Here is a 14476-nt window from a genome sequence, read left to right on the forward strand (position 1 = left end):
CGCACACCTAGTCCCTTTTAACACCGCCAGTTAAAGGATCTCAGATAACAGAGCAAGTCCTTTGCCAATCAGAGCAGGCAATGCAGGGCTCCAGAGCCTAGTGACCCGACCCTAAGGAAGGAAGTCTTGTCCATTTAAGCTTATTTGGTGATATGCAAAAAAAGGATGCTTTTTTGTATGGCAGCAGTCGTACGCAATGCATGACCAGACCAAAGCAACTCATCATGTGTAGAATTTTCTAATGGCTGCTGGACTAATCCAGGTGGCCAAATGTGCACATCACACTCCAGTGATATCTGTTGGAAAGAATCATGTCGCTTGGGCCACAGATGCTGTTACTCCACACAACTGGTGTGTGAAATAAACCACATAATTTACTTGACTCAGGCAATTGCTTTCTGAAGACCTTCATGGGTGGCAAGAGATTCAACTCCCATTTTGGCTCAACAGTCTTTGACCTTGTTGCTCAATTCTTTTGCCCCCCCACCCGAGGTATTTTGGTGCTTTTTCTTCTAAAGAAAAGCATGAGGAAGCAGCTTGAATCTTGAAGGGTGATGGCAGCTAAACCTTTTCTTTGTCAAATGTTTGAGTGATGAGAATCTCCTTCCTCCCCACTGTCCCCAACTGCTAGTGAGAAAGCAGCTGACAAATGACTGGCAGGGTAAGAGTTAAACTGTGGGGTAACCAGCCTCATATAACCAATGTGTTGAATTCTAATTAATGCATGATGGGGTTAATAGAGTAAGCTGTCCTGGCAGGCGTAGCTAGGTCACTTCTGTAACTTGGGGAGGAAAATAGTAATCAAGCCTATTGTGCCCCCCACCCTCAGTCTACCTAAAGAAGTTTGAGCTGGTTTCTCCTGCTCAGCCACATGACTCTCACCAGTCATTCTTATGTTTCTAAACCAATAATTTAGGAACGTTTATCATTTTGTAACTAAGCTAAGTTTTACTGCCTGTGCAACTTTTCTAACTGATGTATGGGAAAGCACATGAATCTGACCTTTGGGGAGTTTGTAAGTAAACCATTTCTAACTTTCCAAATATGTGATTTTTTTCCTATGCAGGGGGAAGAGGGAAACTTTGGAAGGGCATATTTTAAAGATCTAACAGCCTATATCATAGGGAATTGGACTAGATGACACTTGTGGTCCTTTCCAACTCTACAATTCTATGATTCTATTATTCCATGCTTCACTTTGCAGCATATTTAATGACTTTAAATTTCTGCTGGGGTTCTCTCACCAAATAATTGTTTTTCCAAACTTGGATCTTGGCATCCAGAAATTCTTTTTTCTCTCTCTCTCTCTCACATACACATACCCAATATAAACACCCACTATCCATTCTTTTTAAAGCAGTAAGAAAACACAGGCAGTAAAACTTAGGTTCCAAAGTGGTGAGAGTTTCTAAATTATTCGTATAGAAACACAAATATGGCTTGCTTAAGCTACACAGTCTAAGCCTGGAATATCCAGCTTAGACCTTCTTACTGGTAGGATTCACATGGTGGAATGGGAGAACAAAGAGCTTGATAACCCTTCATTCCAAGGTGTGGGGGAGTTGACCTAGCTAAGCCCAGCAGGACAGCTTACTCTATGGTCTTAACCCCATCATGCACTAATTAAACTTAAGGATGTTAGTTATATGAGGCTGGCTAGCCCACAATCTGAAGCAGCATCCAAACCCCAGACTGCTTGCATCACTGTGTGAAGCTCAACAAAACAGGGATTCTTTTATTATTCATTCTAACAGAAGGGGGCGTGCAGTGGCATGATCTTTTGGATATTTGCATTCTGAGATCTGAATCTGATTAGTATTTCCAAAAATACATGTAAACTTTAAGAGGCTATTGGCATGGAGGTGGGATATTAACACAATCTGGAATTCATATTGAAGCAGAGAAAACTGTGTGTCTGAATGTACTTTAAAAAAAATCCATTCTTTGGAAGTTTGTTTAAAATGACTTCATAGATCACATTATGACTCATTTGGCAGGTTGTGAGTCTTCTGTTGATGCTGTAGCTTGATAACCTATGAGTCACCCAACCCATTAATCCTTTTTCTTTCAGTTGACTTTTATCTCCTATTCACTCTCCCATTAGAGCCTCTCCACATCCCTTTCCCTTCACTTTTCTCTTTTAGGATCAGTTCAAATGCATTTCCCCACTACTGGTCCATTTCTACTGTTTATTGCCATTTCTGCAAGGGGATGGAGAGAGAGAGAATTTTGCAGCTTTCATTATTTTCCTTTACCTGGATACGAGCAAGCTTTTGAAATGCCACTCGATTATTATTTTTCCTTTTGATGCATCTTGCTACTCTCCATGAGATCCCATCTGCCAGATGCAAATGGCAAAAGCAGCAGAACAGATTAGTGGATCGGGGTAAAAGTCTATAACTAACTCATGGCAGAAACAGATCATTGTGTAACGAATGGTTGGGAAGAAACCCCTTCTTCACAATGTCCCCAGGGTTTATGAAATTATCCAGGTGAGCACGTTGAAGGATCCTTATTTCGGCTGTGCACATATGGTTATGTAGACTGAAAATTGCCCTTCCTCAAAAGGCTTGAAGGTCAAATAGAAAGAAGGGCATAGATATCATCTCCCCAGGAAAATGGGTGCAAATGGGGAGGGAGGCTTCCGCCCTGGTTCAATCTTCCCCCAATACTCTTTGAGACAAACTGTTACTTCTACAAAGTAATGCTGCCTCTTCTGCGGGTCCCTTAAAGATCACATGGAAAATTGAATCTTGAATTCAAAATGAGCCACTGAGTATGGAAATGGCAGTTTAAATTTCTTTTCAACTCTGGATCTTATCTCCAGGAGTGTTAGCGATGGAACCCTCAAAAGGAGAACCATAGTTGAAATGGGCTGCTTCTGAAATATTTCCTCGATTTGCATACACAGCTTGCAATCAGACAATACGCTTGCAACCTCAAGGGTGGGGAACTTGTGGCCCTGTGGATGTTGGGCTCCAAACTCCCATCATTCCCGACCATTGGCCATGCTGGCTGTGGGCAGATGGGAGCCAGAGACCTGCAACATCTGCACAGCCACAGGTTCCCTATCCCTATGGTACACATATTATTGAAAAATCATGGTTTGTTGGTTTGTTTAGCAACATTTACCTATTATCCAACAGCAATTGTTCTCTAGGTGGTTTACAATAAGACATTTTGCAGAGCTTTTTAAAGATCTTTTGAATTCGTGGCATTTGCTGTTGCTGTTGCTGGGTTAACTCTGGCTTATGCTGCGACTGGTTTTAATTTGTTTTAAATTGCATTTCATCTCTTTGTCTCAACATAATTTTAGAACAAATTGAAACCAGCCATAGGATATACCAGAGTAAACCCAGCAACAGCAAATGCCATGAGTGCAAAAGGTCTAAAAGCACTTTAAAAATGGAAAATATTCTTAAATGGAAAATGATGGAAAGGCCAGAGATAATCGAAAAATAAAAGAGACTTTAGTTTGGCTTACTTCTGAGTAGGCGTGTATTGGATTTTACAATTAGGCTGCAGTCCTGTACTCACTTACCTGGGAGTAAGTTCCATTGAACTCAATGAAGCTTATGTCTGAGTAGATATGCACAGGATTGTGCAATACAAGTCAGTTTTTGCTATTTAGGTATTCAGTATCTCAAACCTGAGATTAGGGTGCCTGCAGAAGAACTCATTCTGTATCTGCCCTACATAGCTTTTACTGCTACTCTTGCTGTGCACAAATGCATGATTACAAAGTGTGTAAATAGTACTTTAAATCTTACTTTGCAAGTTGTTGCCTTATTCTTTGTTAATTTGGGTAAGAAGGGGAAAGCCACCTTACTTCAAAGCTGGGCTTGCTCAATACAAGTTTTTTCAGTCTCATCATTCCTATGCTTTTAATTTTCCTGCAAAGGACGGGAGTTTGAAACTGTTCAACCCACAAACATGAGCTCCTGGAGAGATAAATTGCAATTAATATATCTTCTCACACCCATTAAAACCTATAACCCATCCCTCACCAATTTCTCTGTATAATGTCTCTTACAACAATCATAACCAATAGTCACTGTATCTCAAAATGCCCACCCGGCTTCCCTAGCCAATTCTCAGGAAAGTGTTTTCCAACAACCTTCAAGGAAGGTGAGGGGAATCAATTGCATCCCTACCCTAGATGGAACCTTTGTTGGATTTAAGGTCATACAGCCTGGCACGCAGTAGATGAAGAAATCTTATTCCCACCTTCCCTTTTGTCCTCCACAATTTTAAATTTAACAAACCCCCGAGTAGACAGAAAGGCTAACACAGTGCCATGAAACAGGAAAAATAGAGAGGACTACGGGATGGCATTGGGGAGTGGGGTGGTAGTTTTTCTGTCCTGAAAATAGATAAAGGACTCAATGTTAGAAACATAGGGAGCTTTGTGTTGTCTACACTGACTGGTAGCGGCTCCCCAGGCTTACCCATAGGAGTCAGAAATGCCAGGGATTGAACCCAGGGCTGTCTGCATACGCTCTACCACCGAGCTGCAGCCATGCAGGTTTTCCTAGAAGCCCTGTGGATTGTTATGGCTTAAACAGTACTAGCGATTTGTTAGAAACTCCTAAGAAATGTGCCGGCAAACCCTAATAAGCCTAACAAAACACCAGGCCTTTCCGAATCAAGCTGAAGGGCAACTGCAGTCATTTTGAAGTAATCCTCTTTCCTTCCCTCCCTGTCTGCCAGGAATGAATTGGTACAGTCAAATAGGCATACTTTGGCCTGTGAGCCTGTTTGCATTGTCTTCCTGCTTTCCTGCTACTTATTTATAATTACATACAACGAAAACTCTCTCTCTCTCTCTCTCTTTAATATTGAGCTTTTTCCAAAACACTTCTCTCAGATTCCTACACTTGTCAGCTCCCAATTGCATGTTGATTGCAGCTTGGAGGTCAACATGAGATTCAAGAGGCTGAAACAGAAATGCAAATTTCCCTCTCTCTTGTCTTGCAAATCTTGCTCCAGCCACCTCAGGGAAGAGAGAACAGACCAGCCAATTTCAAGGCAAAGGCCTCTCAAGGAAAGTTTGATCACATGGACATTAGGCCATTTTTCACAATGGCTGGAAGTTTCTGGTTGATTATTGGGTAGGTCAGTGTTTCCCAACAGGTGGTCCGCGGACCCCCAGGGGTCCGCGAGCTGTGCCAGAGGGGTCCGCAGCGCTGCCCAGCGCTGCCTGGGGCGGCTTCCCGCGTCCGCAGGGAGGGCGTAGTTCAGCACGGTTACTGATTGGCTACAGGAAGCGCCAATCAGAAGGGGCAGCCAATCAGAAGGGGCATGAAAGAAGTCTCCGCCCAGGCGAGGGAGGGGAAGGCTGGCCGGCAGGAAGAGCGAACCGGAGCGTGGGAGTGTGCGGAGGAATACAGCGCCGCGCCCCGGAGGACATTTCCTGGCGCGCGCCTCCGTCCTGGCTCCCTTGGGGATGATGGGGACGAGGGAGCGCCCTTCCCCGCCAGGGCCTTCGGGAGCTGCGTGCCGGTTCGGCTGCCTTTGGTCCTCGCAGAGGCTGCAATGCACGGCCTGGCGCGCGCGGCGGCGGCGGCTCCGCGGCCTCCCTCCCACCCGCCAGCTGCGTGCCTCAGCTCCCGCCAGTAGCAGACAGAGCGCAAAGCTCTTCCCGGCCCCGCATCACTCTCCTCTTCCCTGGTAGCTCCCGACCCTCTGCAGGAGACTCTCCCGAAGGGGCAGGAGGAGCAAAAGGGAGCCCAGCGCCCCACTTTCCTGGGAATGGAAGAAGATGAGTTCGCCTTCAAAGTGAGCACTTCTTCCATCTTCCATTGCTGCTCCTGAGCCGTACAGAAAAAGTTTGAACGCCAAGAAGGTTTAAAAAATGTATTCTGTGTTTTTACTTGTAACCAGGCAGTTTATATTTTCTCCTGTGGCTGTTCTCCTATGACAGGGTGTTTTTATGTTAATTTGCACATGCATTTCCACCAACTATGAAAACTATTTACTGTAAGATATCATAAATACTAATGTCGATCTGATTCTCAGGGAGCTGTACCACCACAGGAGAGCTATGAGCTGCCTTGCTGAAATCTAAGTAAAAAAATTCCTTCCAGCAGCTCATACCAAAATAAAAAACTTAGTTGGTCTTTAAGGTGCTGCTGGAAGGAATTTTTTTTATTTTGTTTCGACTACGTCAGACCAACACGGCTACCTACCTGAAATCTAAGGTTTGTAGGTGCACAAAAATATTTTGAAAACAGCTGCCTTGGGGTTAGAATCATAGAGTTGGAAGAGACCACAAGGGTCATCTAGTCCAACCCCCTGCAGTGCAGGAACCATCTCTAAACAAATTAATGGGGGTCCTTGTCACAATAGCAGCTCGATGTGGGGTCCTTGAGAAAATTTTGTTGGGAACCCCTGGGGTAGGTAGTCAAAATTGAATTGAGGAGGGCAAATTTTAATTGATGAGTGAGCGAAGGGCACATGTATGCTTTCTGAATTCGTTTTGATTCTGCTCTGTTTTGCAGTACAGTACTAGGAAATTTTAAAATCCCTGCAACTTCATGCAGAAGTCCCAAACAAATTGCCAGTCATTTAACTGATGGGCTAATCCTCTTCTTGTGAGTTTTGACGCTTCCCCCCCCCAGCTCTTGTTGTTCAACACCCCCACCTAGATTAGCATTTATTTTTCACAGTGGTTCCTTGTCCTCTTTCAAAGCGCAGAACAGCTTACATAGCATTGTCCCCATGTATAGTGAAAGCACTATTTAAATTTTAATAAATTGTTTTATCTTAACAACAACCCTGCGGGGAACGTTAGGCTGATAGATAGTGACTTGTTCAGGTCTAGCCAGCCACTTTCATGGTGAGCAAAGATCTGAACCCAGGACTCGTTGGTCCAAATCTGCCTGGTGCACTGCTTTTTACTGAAATGCGAGAGCCAATCAGAGTGCATGGAAGCACCTCGATTGAAGAATTGTTCTGTATGAGACAGGAAATCCTAGGTCTGAGTCTGAGTTGTGAGACTATGTGTCTAAAGCAGGCATCCCCAAACTGCGGCCCTCCAGATGTTTTGGCCTACAACTCCCATGATCCTTAGCTAACAGGACCAGTGGTCGGAGAAGATGGGAATTGTAGTCCAAAACATGGCCGAAGTTTGGGGGTGCCTGGTCTAAAGCCAAGCAATGTAAGGTGAGGTCTGTGCCTGATGCCAAGTGCTAAAAAACATCCTAAGGAAAGCAGGCAGAACTGCAACAGGGCTGTTGCAAAATGTCTTAAATGGATTAATCTTTTTTGCCAAGCACTCACAAAACAAGCTGATAGCTAATTTCAAAACAAGACCAACCTTCAAGAAAACCACCTTCTTAACCATTAGACCCACTATTGATCTCATCCTCTCAATCCGCTTCGCATGTAGGAGAAGACCCTAACTCGCTGAGGTCTTCGCATGCAGAACGTGTGTATGTAACCTGTAAAGAGGCAAAAATATTACAGATGAAGCAAACGACAGGGCTCAGAGAATGGAGCTGTTCTGTGATACAAAAGCTGAACAGAGAAGATCTTTGATGTTAAATATTGGTGCTAAATAAGGGTTGCCATATTTCAAAATGTAAAAACTAGGACATCCCAGGTGGCGCTGTGGGTTAATCCACAGAGCCTAGGGCTTGCCGATCAGAAGGTCGGCGGTTCGAATCCCCACAATGGGGTGAGCTCCTGTTGCTCAGTCCCAGCTCATGCCAACCTAGCAGTTCGAAAGCACGTCAAGGTGAAAGTAGATAAATAGGTACTGCTACAGGGGAAGGTAAACGGCGTTTCCATGTGCTGCTCTGGTTTGCCAGAAGCAGCTTTGTCATGCTGGCCACATGACCCACAAGCTGTACGCCAGCTCCCTTGGCCAATAATGCGTGATGAGCGTCGCAACCCCAGAGTCGGTCATGACTGGACCTAATGGTCAGGGGTCCCTTTAACGTTTACCTAGGTCCTAGGACATCCCAAAAGTTGTTGAGGAAGACCCCAAAATTGTTGAGCTTTTTTTTTTTTAAGGAAACCACTGAAATTGTTGAGCTTTTTGATAGACTTGGTTAAGATCAAGAACAAAGAAATCCTCACACACACACCCCCCACCAGAGGTTGATTCCATCTTTGAAATCTCAGACATATGGATTTCTTTTAATCACATTAATTACTGTTAAAAGGCATTTATTGCAGTTGAGATTATTCTGTCGTTTGTATTGCTATGGAAGTTGAAAAATGTCATTTTGATTTCATTCATCTGTGAAAATGCCTTTTCAAAATCCCTGTTCTACCGTATACCAGCTGGCCACCTAAAGAGAGCCCAACCTTAGTTTTTCTGCATTCAACCCAGTTTTCTTGACATATGCGTATAATGGCCACCCGCTTCAAAGTGAGCACCTCTTTAAATAACCAGCAAGTCTTAACTGCTGGGGGCAACCTCAAATGATACCGGTACTATGATCATTTAATCTCTCCTGATCAAACAGGTTGCAAAGGTTTTCAAAACACATAAAATCTTTTTAAAAAAATCTGCTTACCAGAGGCAATGACGGGACAGGGGTGCACACAATATGGGCAAACTGTCAGCATCCAGAGGGGGTTGAGAGGCCAGCTGGCTAGCCCCCAGCTGGATCATGCCCTTCCAGCCGACATGCTGGACGATCCCCCGAACTCTGGTGTGACGTAAACCAGTGACTCAGACTTCAAAAGTCTGAGCACACTATATTAGCAGAGTGCACTGCACCAACAGAAGCGGCGTGAAGAGGCTTGTGAAAGCATAATTACAAGTAGATTTATTCAGCATAAATCAGGACAAAAAAACACCATGTCGTCTCTCCTTTGTCTCCTCAGAGAGAGTCTCAAAAGCAAAAGCTATACACAACGGAAGTACCCAGCAATCTGTGCTGGTATGTAAACAGACATGTGACACGCAACAGTTCCATGTCTGCTCTAAAGGTGGAATGGAATTTCCCAACACAAACATGCTTCTGTAGTGCTATGTTCAATACAGCTAGAGGAAAAACCACAGATCAGATGGGCAACAATCCTACATTTGCCACTGAACTCTGCCAATGCTGCTGTTATATTAGCAAGTAATGCCAGGGTGGTGTGTGGGTGTGTACAGCAATCCAGGAAGATTAATTCCCAATTCTCCATATGGGCCTATCAACTTCTTCTGAGCTAACAGGTAAATGCTGTGTTACTAAGCAGTTCACAGAAATGCAAACATTTATCACAGATAATATACCACAATGCTCTAGCATGTCACTGTCAAGGCCAATTTAAAGAGTTATTCTTGGGAATGCAGGGCCAATGAATGGAGCCGCCGTAGTCTATTAAACGGATGCGGTTTCCACTGATATTTGGAGCAGCTACGGTTTATCACGTCAGGCCTACTTGGAAGTTTTCCAGGTCACAGAATACAGAACTGAGGGAGCCGTGAGGAGAGTACATATGAGTGGGGAAGACTTTCTGTTGGCCAAAGTGAACTGTGAGCCATATTTATAACCTCATCCTTGACGTTCTCAGCTCATCGGGAAGGAATCCTCCTGTGTTTTGCATACTGGTTGTAACTCAAGGGCAAAATATATCGGTGTGTCCATCCAAGGGGCTGACCGAAAAGAAAGGTGTCCAGGCTTGTTAGTTGCTGCAGCATCTCTTGAAGCTGCTGAGTCCTGTCTCCCAGCCCCTCCTGGTCAGCCAACGGAAATTTGTGCTGTGTCTATAAACTTTCCCATCTAATGCAGGTGTCCTGAGCATATCTAGCCCAAGCAGGACAAACGGCCAGGGGTTTAGTTCTTTATTGACAAAGCACGTACTTACAGCAGCTCCTAAGGTGCACTGAACACACACACACACACACACACACACACACACACACACACTTCTTGTGACTACATACGTGAAATAAAAATGGGATTAGACAGGAGGATAAAGCTGCTAGTGGCTGCTGTTGATGTTGGCTCTATACTGCCTTCCTGAACTGGATACCTGATGCTGGGGAACAAGTGTGAGAGAGGACTATTGCTCTCACGTCTTGCTTTGGGGTTTTCAGGCAACCACTGTGAGAAGAGAAATACTGGAATAGATGGGCCTTTGGTCTCATTCAGCAAGGCTCCTGTTATGTTCTTTAATCTAACTACCGCTTCCTGAATAAGAGGATGGAAATCTTGTATACCGTAGTTCCCTAAGGATAATCATTGATCTGTCAAAGTGGGTTTGTAGGAGGTATCTCAAACCATCTTGGTTCATGCTACAGCACAGGGACGCACTAATATTTCGGGTAGGAACATCTCGACTTCCAAGATTCTGCTATCAGAAACAATTTGCTGCCACCGGTTCCTTTGAAGCAGTTTCTCCCTTACTACGGTAGATCCTGATGACCAGGATCCACACCTAGTGTAAATGGCAAGCGTTTAACAGAGACCTTTAAAAGGAACCTACTTTAAAATGCAATGGCACAAATGTTTTATTCATGTTCCAAAGATAGTCATGTGCATGATCACTGTCTTTTGAGTTATGTCAATTTTAGCTGACAAAGGTTCATGGTTGAATACAGCATTCCGCTGCACTCCTGTTTAAATAAGGGATATTTTGTAAAGCCAGAGGCTGTGTGGCCTCAGGAGATGTGGGATTGCGACTAGACAGACACAGTAGTTTTGCGGATGTTAAGTTGTAAACTGGAATCTCCCTGCAGAGAAGGAATCTACATTTTAGTCTGTTTTATAAATGTAGGAATGAATGAATGAATGAATGAATGAATGAATGAATGAATGAGAGAGGCTGCAATTCTGGGGTGGGGAAGCTCAGGCCTGGGGTGGAGGCAAATGCAGCCCTTCAGCCTCTCTATGTGGCCCTCAGGACTCTTTCCACACCACACCCCCTCCCCAGGTCACCCCTCTCACCAGCTCTGCTTTCCACACTTTTTGAGTATTTTTGCCGGACCGGAATATGCCCTTGAACTCTGATTGTGCCTTGAACTCTCATCTGGACGGAAAGCTGTGTGTGAGTCTCAGGGCAGGTACCAGGAGCAGGTCAGCAATAACTCACAAGGTATCAATGAAGGGAACACTTTATGCAAAGAAACAAAACGGCTCAGGCCCAGTGAGCACAGCAACTCTTCCCACCAGGTCTTGTCCCAATGAGGCAGTTGCGAGGACAGTTTTCTAAGTCTCCTTGTCCCTCATCTCCTTCCCAAGCAATCTGAGACTCCAACACCTTGTCTGTCTTTGCTCTGCCCTCTACATACCTCTGCCAGTTCTGGGAGACTGAGGAGCTGGTTACAGCAGTGGGGGGGTGGGGACGACTCCTTGCCTTCTTCAGCAGCCTGCCTGATCTCTGCCTCTTGGCCTCCTCCTTCTCCTCCTGCCTCAGCTCCTGCCTCTAATTCTGGACTGCTCTCTGCCACAGCATCTTCCTGCTCACTAAACCCTGTTACCTCTTCAGCTTCCGACACCTCCTCCAGCCTTCTCCCTTTTCTCTCTCTGACCACTCATCGCCGTCCCACCACCATTCCCCAAGCACTGAGCCTTCTTCCCTTGGAAGTTCCCTAGCCCCTCCACTCCTTTGCATCCAGCCAGTCCGTGGCAGTGCATGTATGCAGAAAATTGCCGAGGGCACCATTTACATTTGATGTCCCGCCCGCTTTTGCCCCTGGCCCCACCCATCAATGACACCTCAGAAAGTTGCCCAGAGGAGGAGGCCCTCGAAGACTCCAGGTTCAATCCCTGGCATCAAATGTGAATAATTACCACCAGGAGGGGTTAAAATTCTCCTGCCCAGAAACCAAGAGAACTGCTAGCAGTCTGAAGAGACAGAGCTGGACTAAACAAAGCGGTGGTTTGACAGATTAATTTGATTAAGGGTTGTAGCAATAACGCAGTACACACATGTCTTCACAAGCCTTTTGTTCTTATCCTGGCAGCAGGTCACGAAAACTACCCACGGCATGCAGCTCTGTTGTTCTCTTTGGAGTATTCCAACAAGCGGTGTGAACCGAGGATGGCAATAATGCTCTCCTCAGCGGAGGGATATTTGCATTCCTTGTCAAGTACTGCTGGTGTCTCCGTGGGATTCCATTTCTGTTCTGTTATTACAGGGCTTTCTGAAGTCGGTGGTTAATATTAACTGACAGGGCCAGCTGAGAATGTTGGGCTTCCCCATTATGGCTAATGAAGCAAAATACTAATTGAGGCACTGACTGCCTCCTTGTACTTAATTGCATGACGGCATCGCAACTTGGCATCGCGTGCTCTGGTTCATGGGGTCACGAAGAGTCGGACACGACTAAATAACTAAACAACAACAATCGCAACTTGGCTTCACCATGAATTCTGGGGCTGTTGATGTATGGTATCTCTTTTTAACATTCACCTTGAAGGAAGAATTGTTGGACGGGTATGAATCTTTAAAGAGAAGGCAGGCCAGTGCAGTGTAGTCATCAAAATGTCAAACTGGGGCCAGGAAGATCTGGGTTCAGATACCTTCTCAGCCATGAATCTCTCAGGGTAACTGTAGGCCAGTCGCTATCTTTCAGTCTAACCTATCTCAAAGGGCTGTTAGTAGGCGAGGAACATGCAGACTACCTTGTGCTCCTTGGAGAAAAGGTAGGATATGAAACAAAATCGTTGGGTCTGTGATTATTACGCCTCCAAATGTGTCGTGAACAGAACCTTTAAAAAAAGGAAAAGAAAACTGAAAAATGATTGCCGCTTAAATGAGTTTTAAATGGAATATCAGAAGTTCAGATTTGTCAAGCCAAATTGAAAACACAGTCCTTCAATATGTCCGGCTGCACAAGCTCATTGAGACGAATGGACACTTTCCAATCACAGGTAAGGCCTGAAATGAAGGGTTTTCCCTGTGTTAAAAATATGGGGAGGCAGCAGATTTTGTCCCCACCCCCACCCCCTCCACTATTGTCCTCTAGTGCTGATGGGGCATGGCAGCCATTCATTGCTCCGAATTGGCTGTACTCACCCATGTCAAGATTTGCACAGGAGAAGGTCCTGGTGAGCTGTGCCCTTAAGGCAGGCATGTCAAACCTGAGGCTCTCCAGATGTTTTGGCCTACAACTCCCATGATCCCTAGCTAGCAGGACCAGTGGTTGGGGAAGATGGGAATTGTAGCCTAAAACATCTGGAGGGCCGCAGGTTTGACATGCCTGCCTTAAGGGTTTAAACTCACTCAGTCATTGCATCTCCTCCAAAAGTAATGTGGTGTGACTTGCAGATCTTACCATGGTTTGCTCTTTAGCATGGTCAGGGAAAGGTTGGCCTGAGACGTTACCTTAATGGGCAATCTCTCTGCAGGGCAGGTTCCCACCCTAGCAAAGTCACTACAATAAGGAGTCCGGAAAAAATGAAAGGAAAGGAAATCCTGATTACAGCTTCCTGAGGAAACTGAACAAAAACAGTATATAATTTGAGGAGAAAGAAACAGAGTTTTTGTCTTTCATTTTTCGGTCCTTGTTCAGGGCAGGGATGTATAGGACCCAACATATGCTAGCAAACATCTTGCCAGTCTAAGCAACACCTCCCCAATTCCTGGAAAACCCGGACGTATGGCAAGGTGCTAAGCAACACCTCCCCAATTCCCAGAAAACCTGGACGTATGGCAAGTTGGGCTATTTAAATTTTTTAAATAAAAAATCTTTAAAAATTAAAGAAAAGCCCCCAACAGCTCAACAACACTTCAACCAAAAAGAAAAAAGAAGTTCAACAGCTCTGTCCAGATTTTTACTTTTGGGAATATGGCAACCCTACTTTAACACTAGCAAAACCAGCCCTTAAATTGCACACTTAAATGATCTCTGCTGCTGCATTTCCACCTCCCTCCACAACACAGTGTCCCCACCACCAGAGAAGAAAATCAGCTAGCAATGGCAAAGTAACCACCAGCAAGGGGAAATCATTTGGGGGGGGGCCTTCAAAGCATCTGGTTTACTTTTGGGTGTACTGCTGCTAGTTTTTGAGACTTGCATTTCCCATCGTCTTGTCAGTCTGCTCCCCATACTTAGCGTAGACTCCCTCCCTCCCTCCCTCTGTGTACACACATTTGAAAACACACAAGTATAAATGAATAAACAGCTATCATAAAAATCTTTAATCCTCTCTTGTTTTGATGAAAACTAAGCCCTGTAGATTTATTCATCCTCAGAAGTGGAGAGACTGTAGCAATATGCTTTTAAAAATTATTATGTATTTTAATACCGGTACATTCATATCTCACCTTTCTCCCACGATGGGGCTCAATGTGGTATTTCCTGGTTGCCTCCCATCCAAGCACTGACCAAACCCAGACCTGCTTAGCTTCAGCAAGATTTCTGCATCATGTTTGCTCAGTCCATGCCCTTTGTTATGCTCTCAAATGAAGTCATAGCTATGCTTTCCATTAATGAAAAAGCAACTAGGTGCCCGAAGCATTCCGCCTGTTCCTTAGCTTTGACATTTTGACAATATGCTTCATGTGTGTGTTGATATTATATGAA

The 14476-nt window shown here is 44.8% G+C and overlaps 1 protein-coding gene across 1 annotated transcript in view; it reads right to left on the reverse strand.

The window, feature by feature from the left end:
- The window catches only part of OPN4 (opsin 4), a 56296-nt gene extending 47449 nt beyond the window's left edge, over positions 1-8847 (reverse strand). The window contains exons 1-2 of the mRNA XM_035137850.3: positions 8526-8847; positions 7319-7442 (exon numbers count right to left, since the gene is read on the reverse strand). Of these exons, the coding sequence (XP_034993741.3) occupies positions 7319-7366 (48 nt within the window). The 5' untranslated portion in view covers positions 7367-7442; positions 8526-8847. The remainder of the gene's footprint in view (positions 1-7318; positions 7443-8525) is intronic.
- Between the last annotated feature and the right edge of the window lie 5629 nt (positions 8848-14476).

Source organism: Zootoca vivipara, chromosome 5, assembly GCF_965207765.1.
Source record: "Zootoca vivipara chromosome 5, rZooViv2.hap1.1, whole genome shotgun sequence".
Lineage (NCBI taxonomy): Eukaryota > Metazoa > Chordata > Lepidosauria > Squamata > Lacertidae > Zootoca > Zootoca vivipara.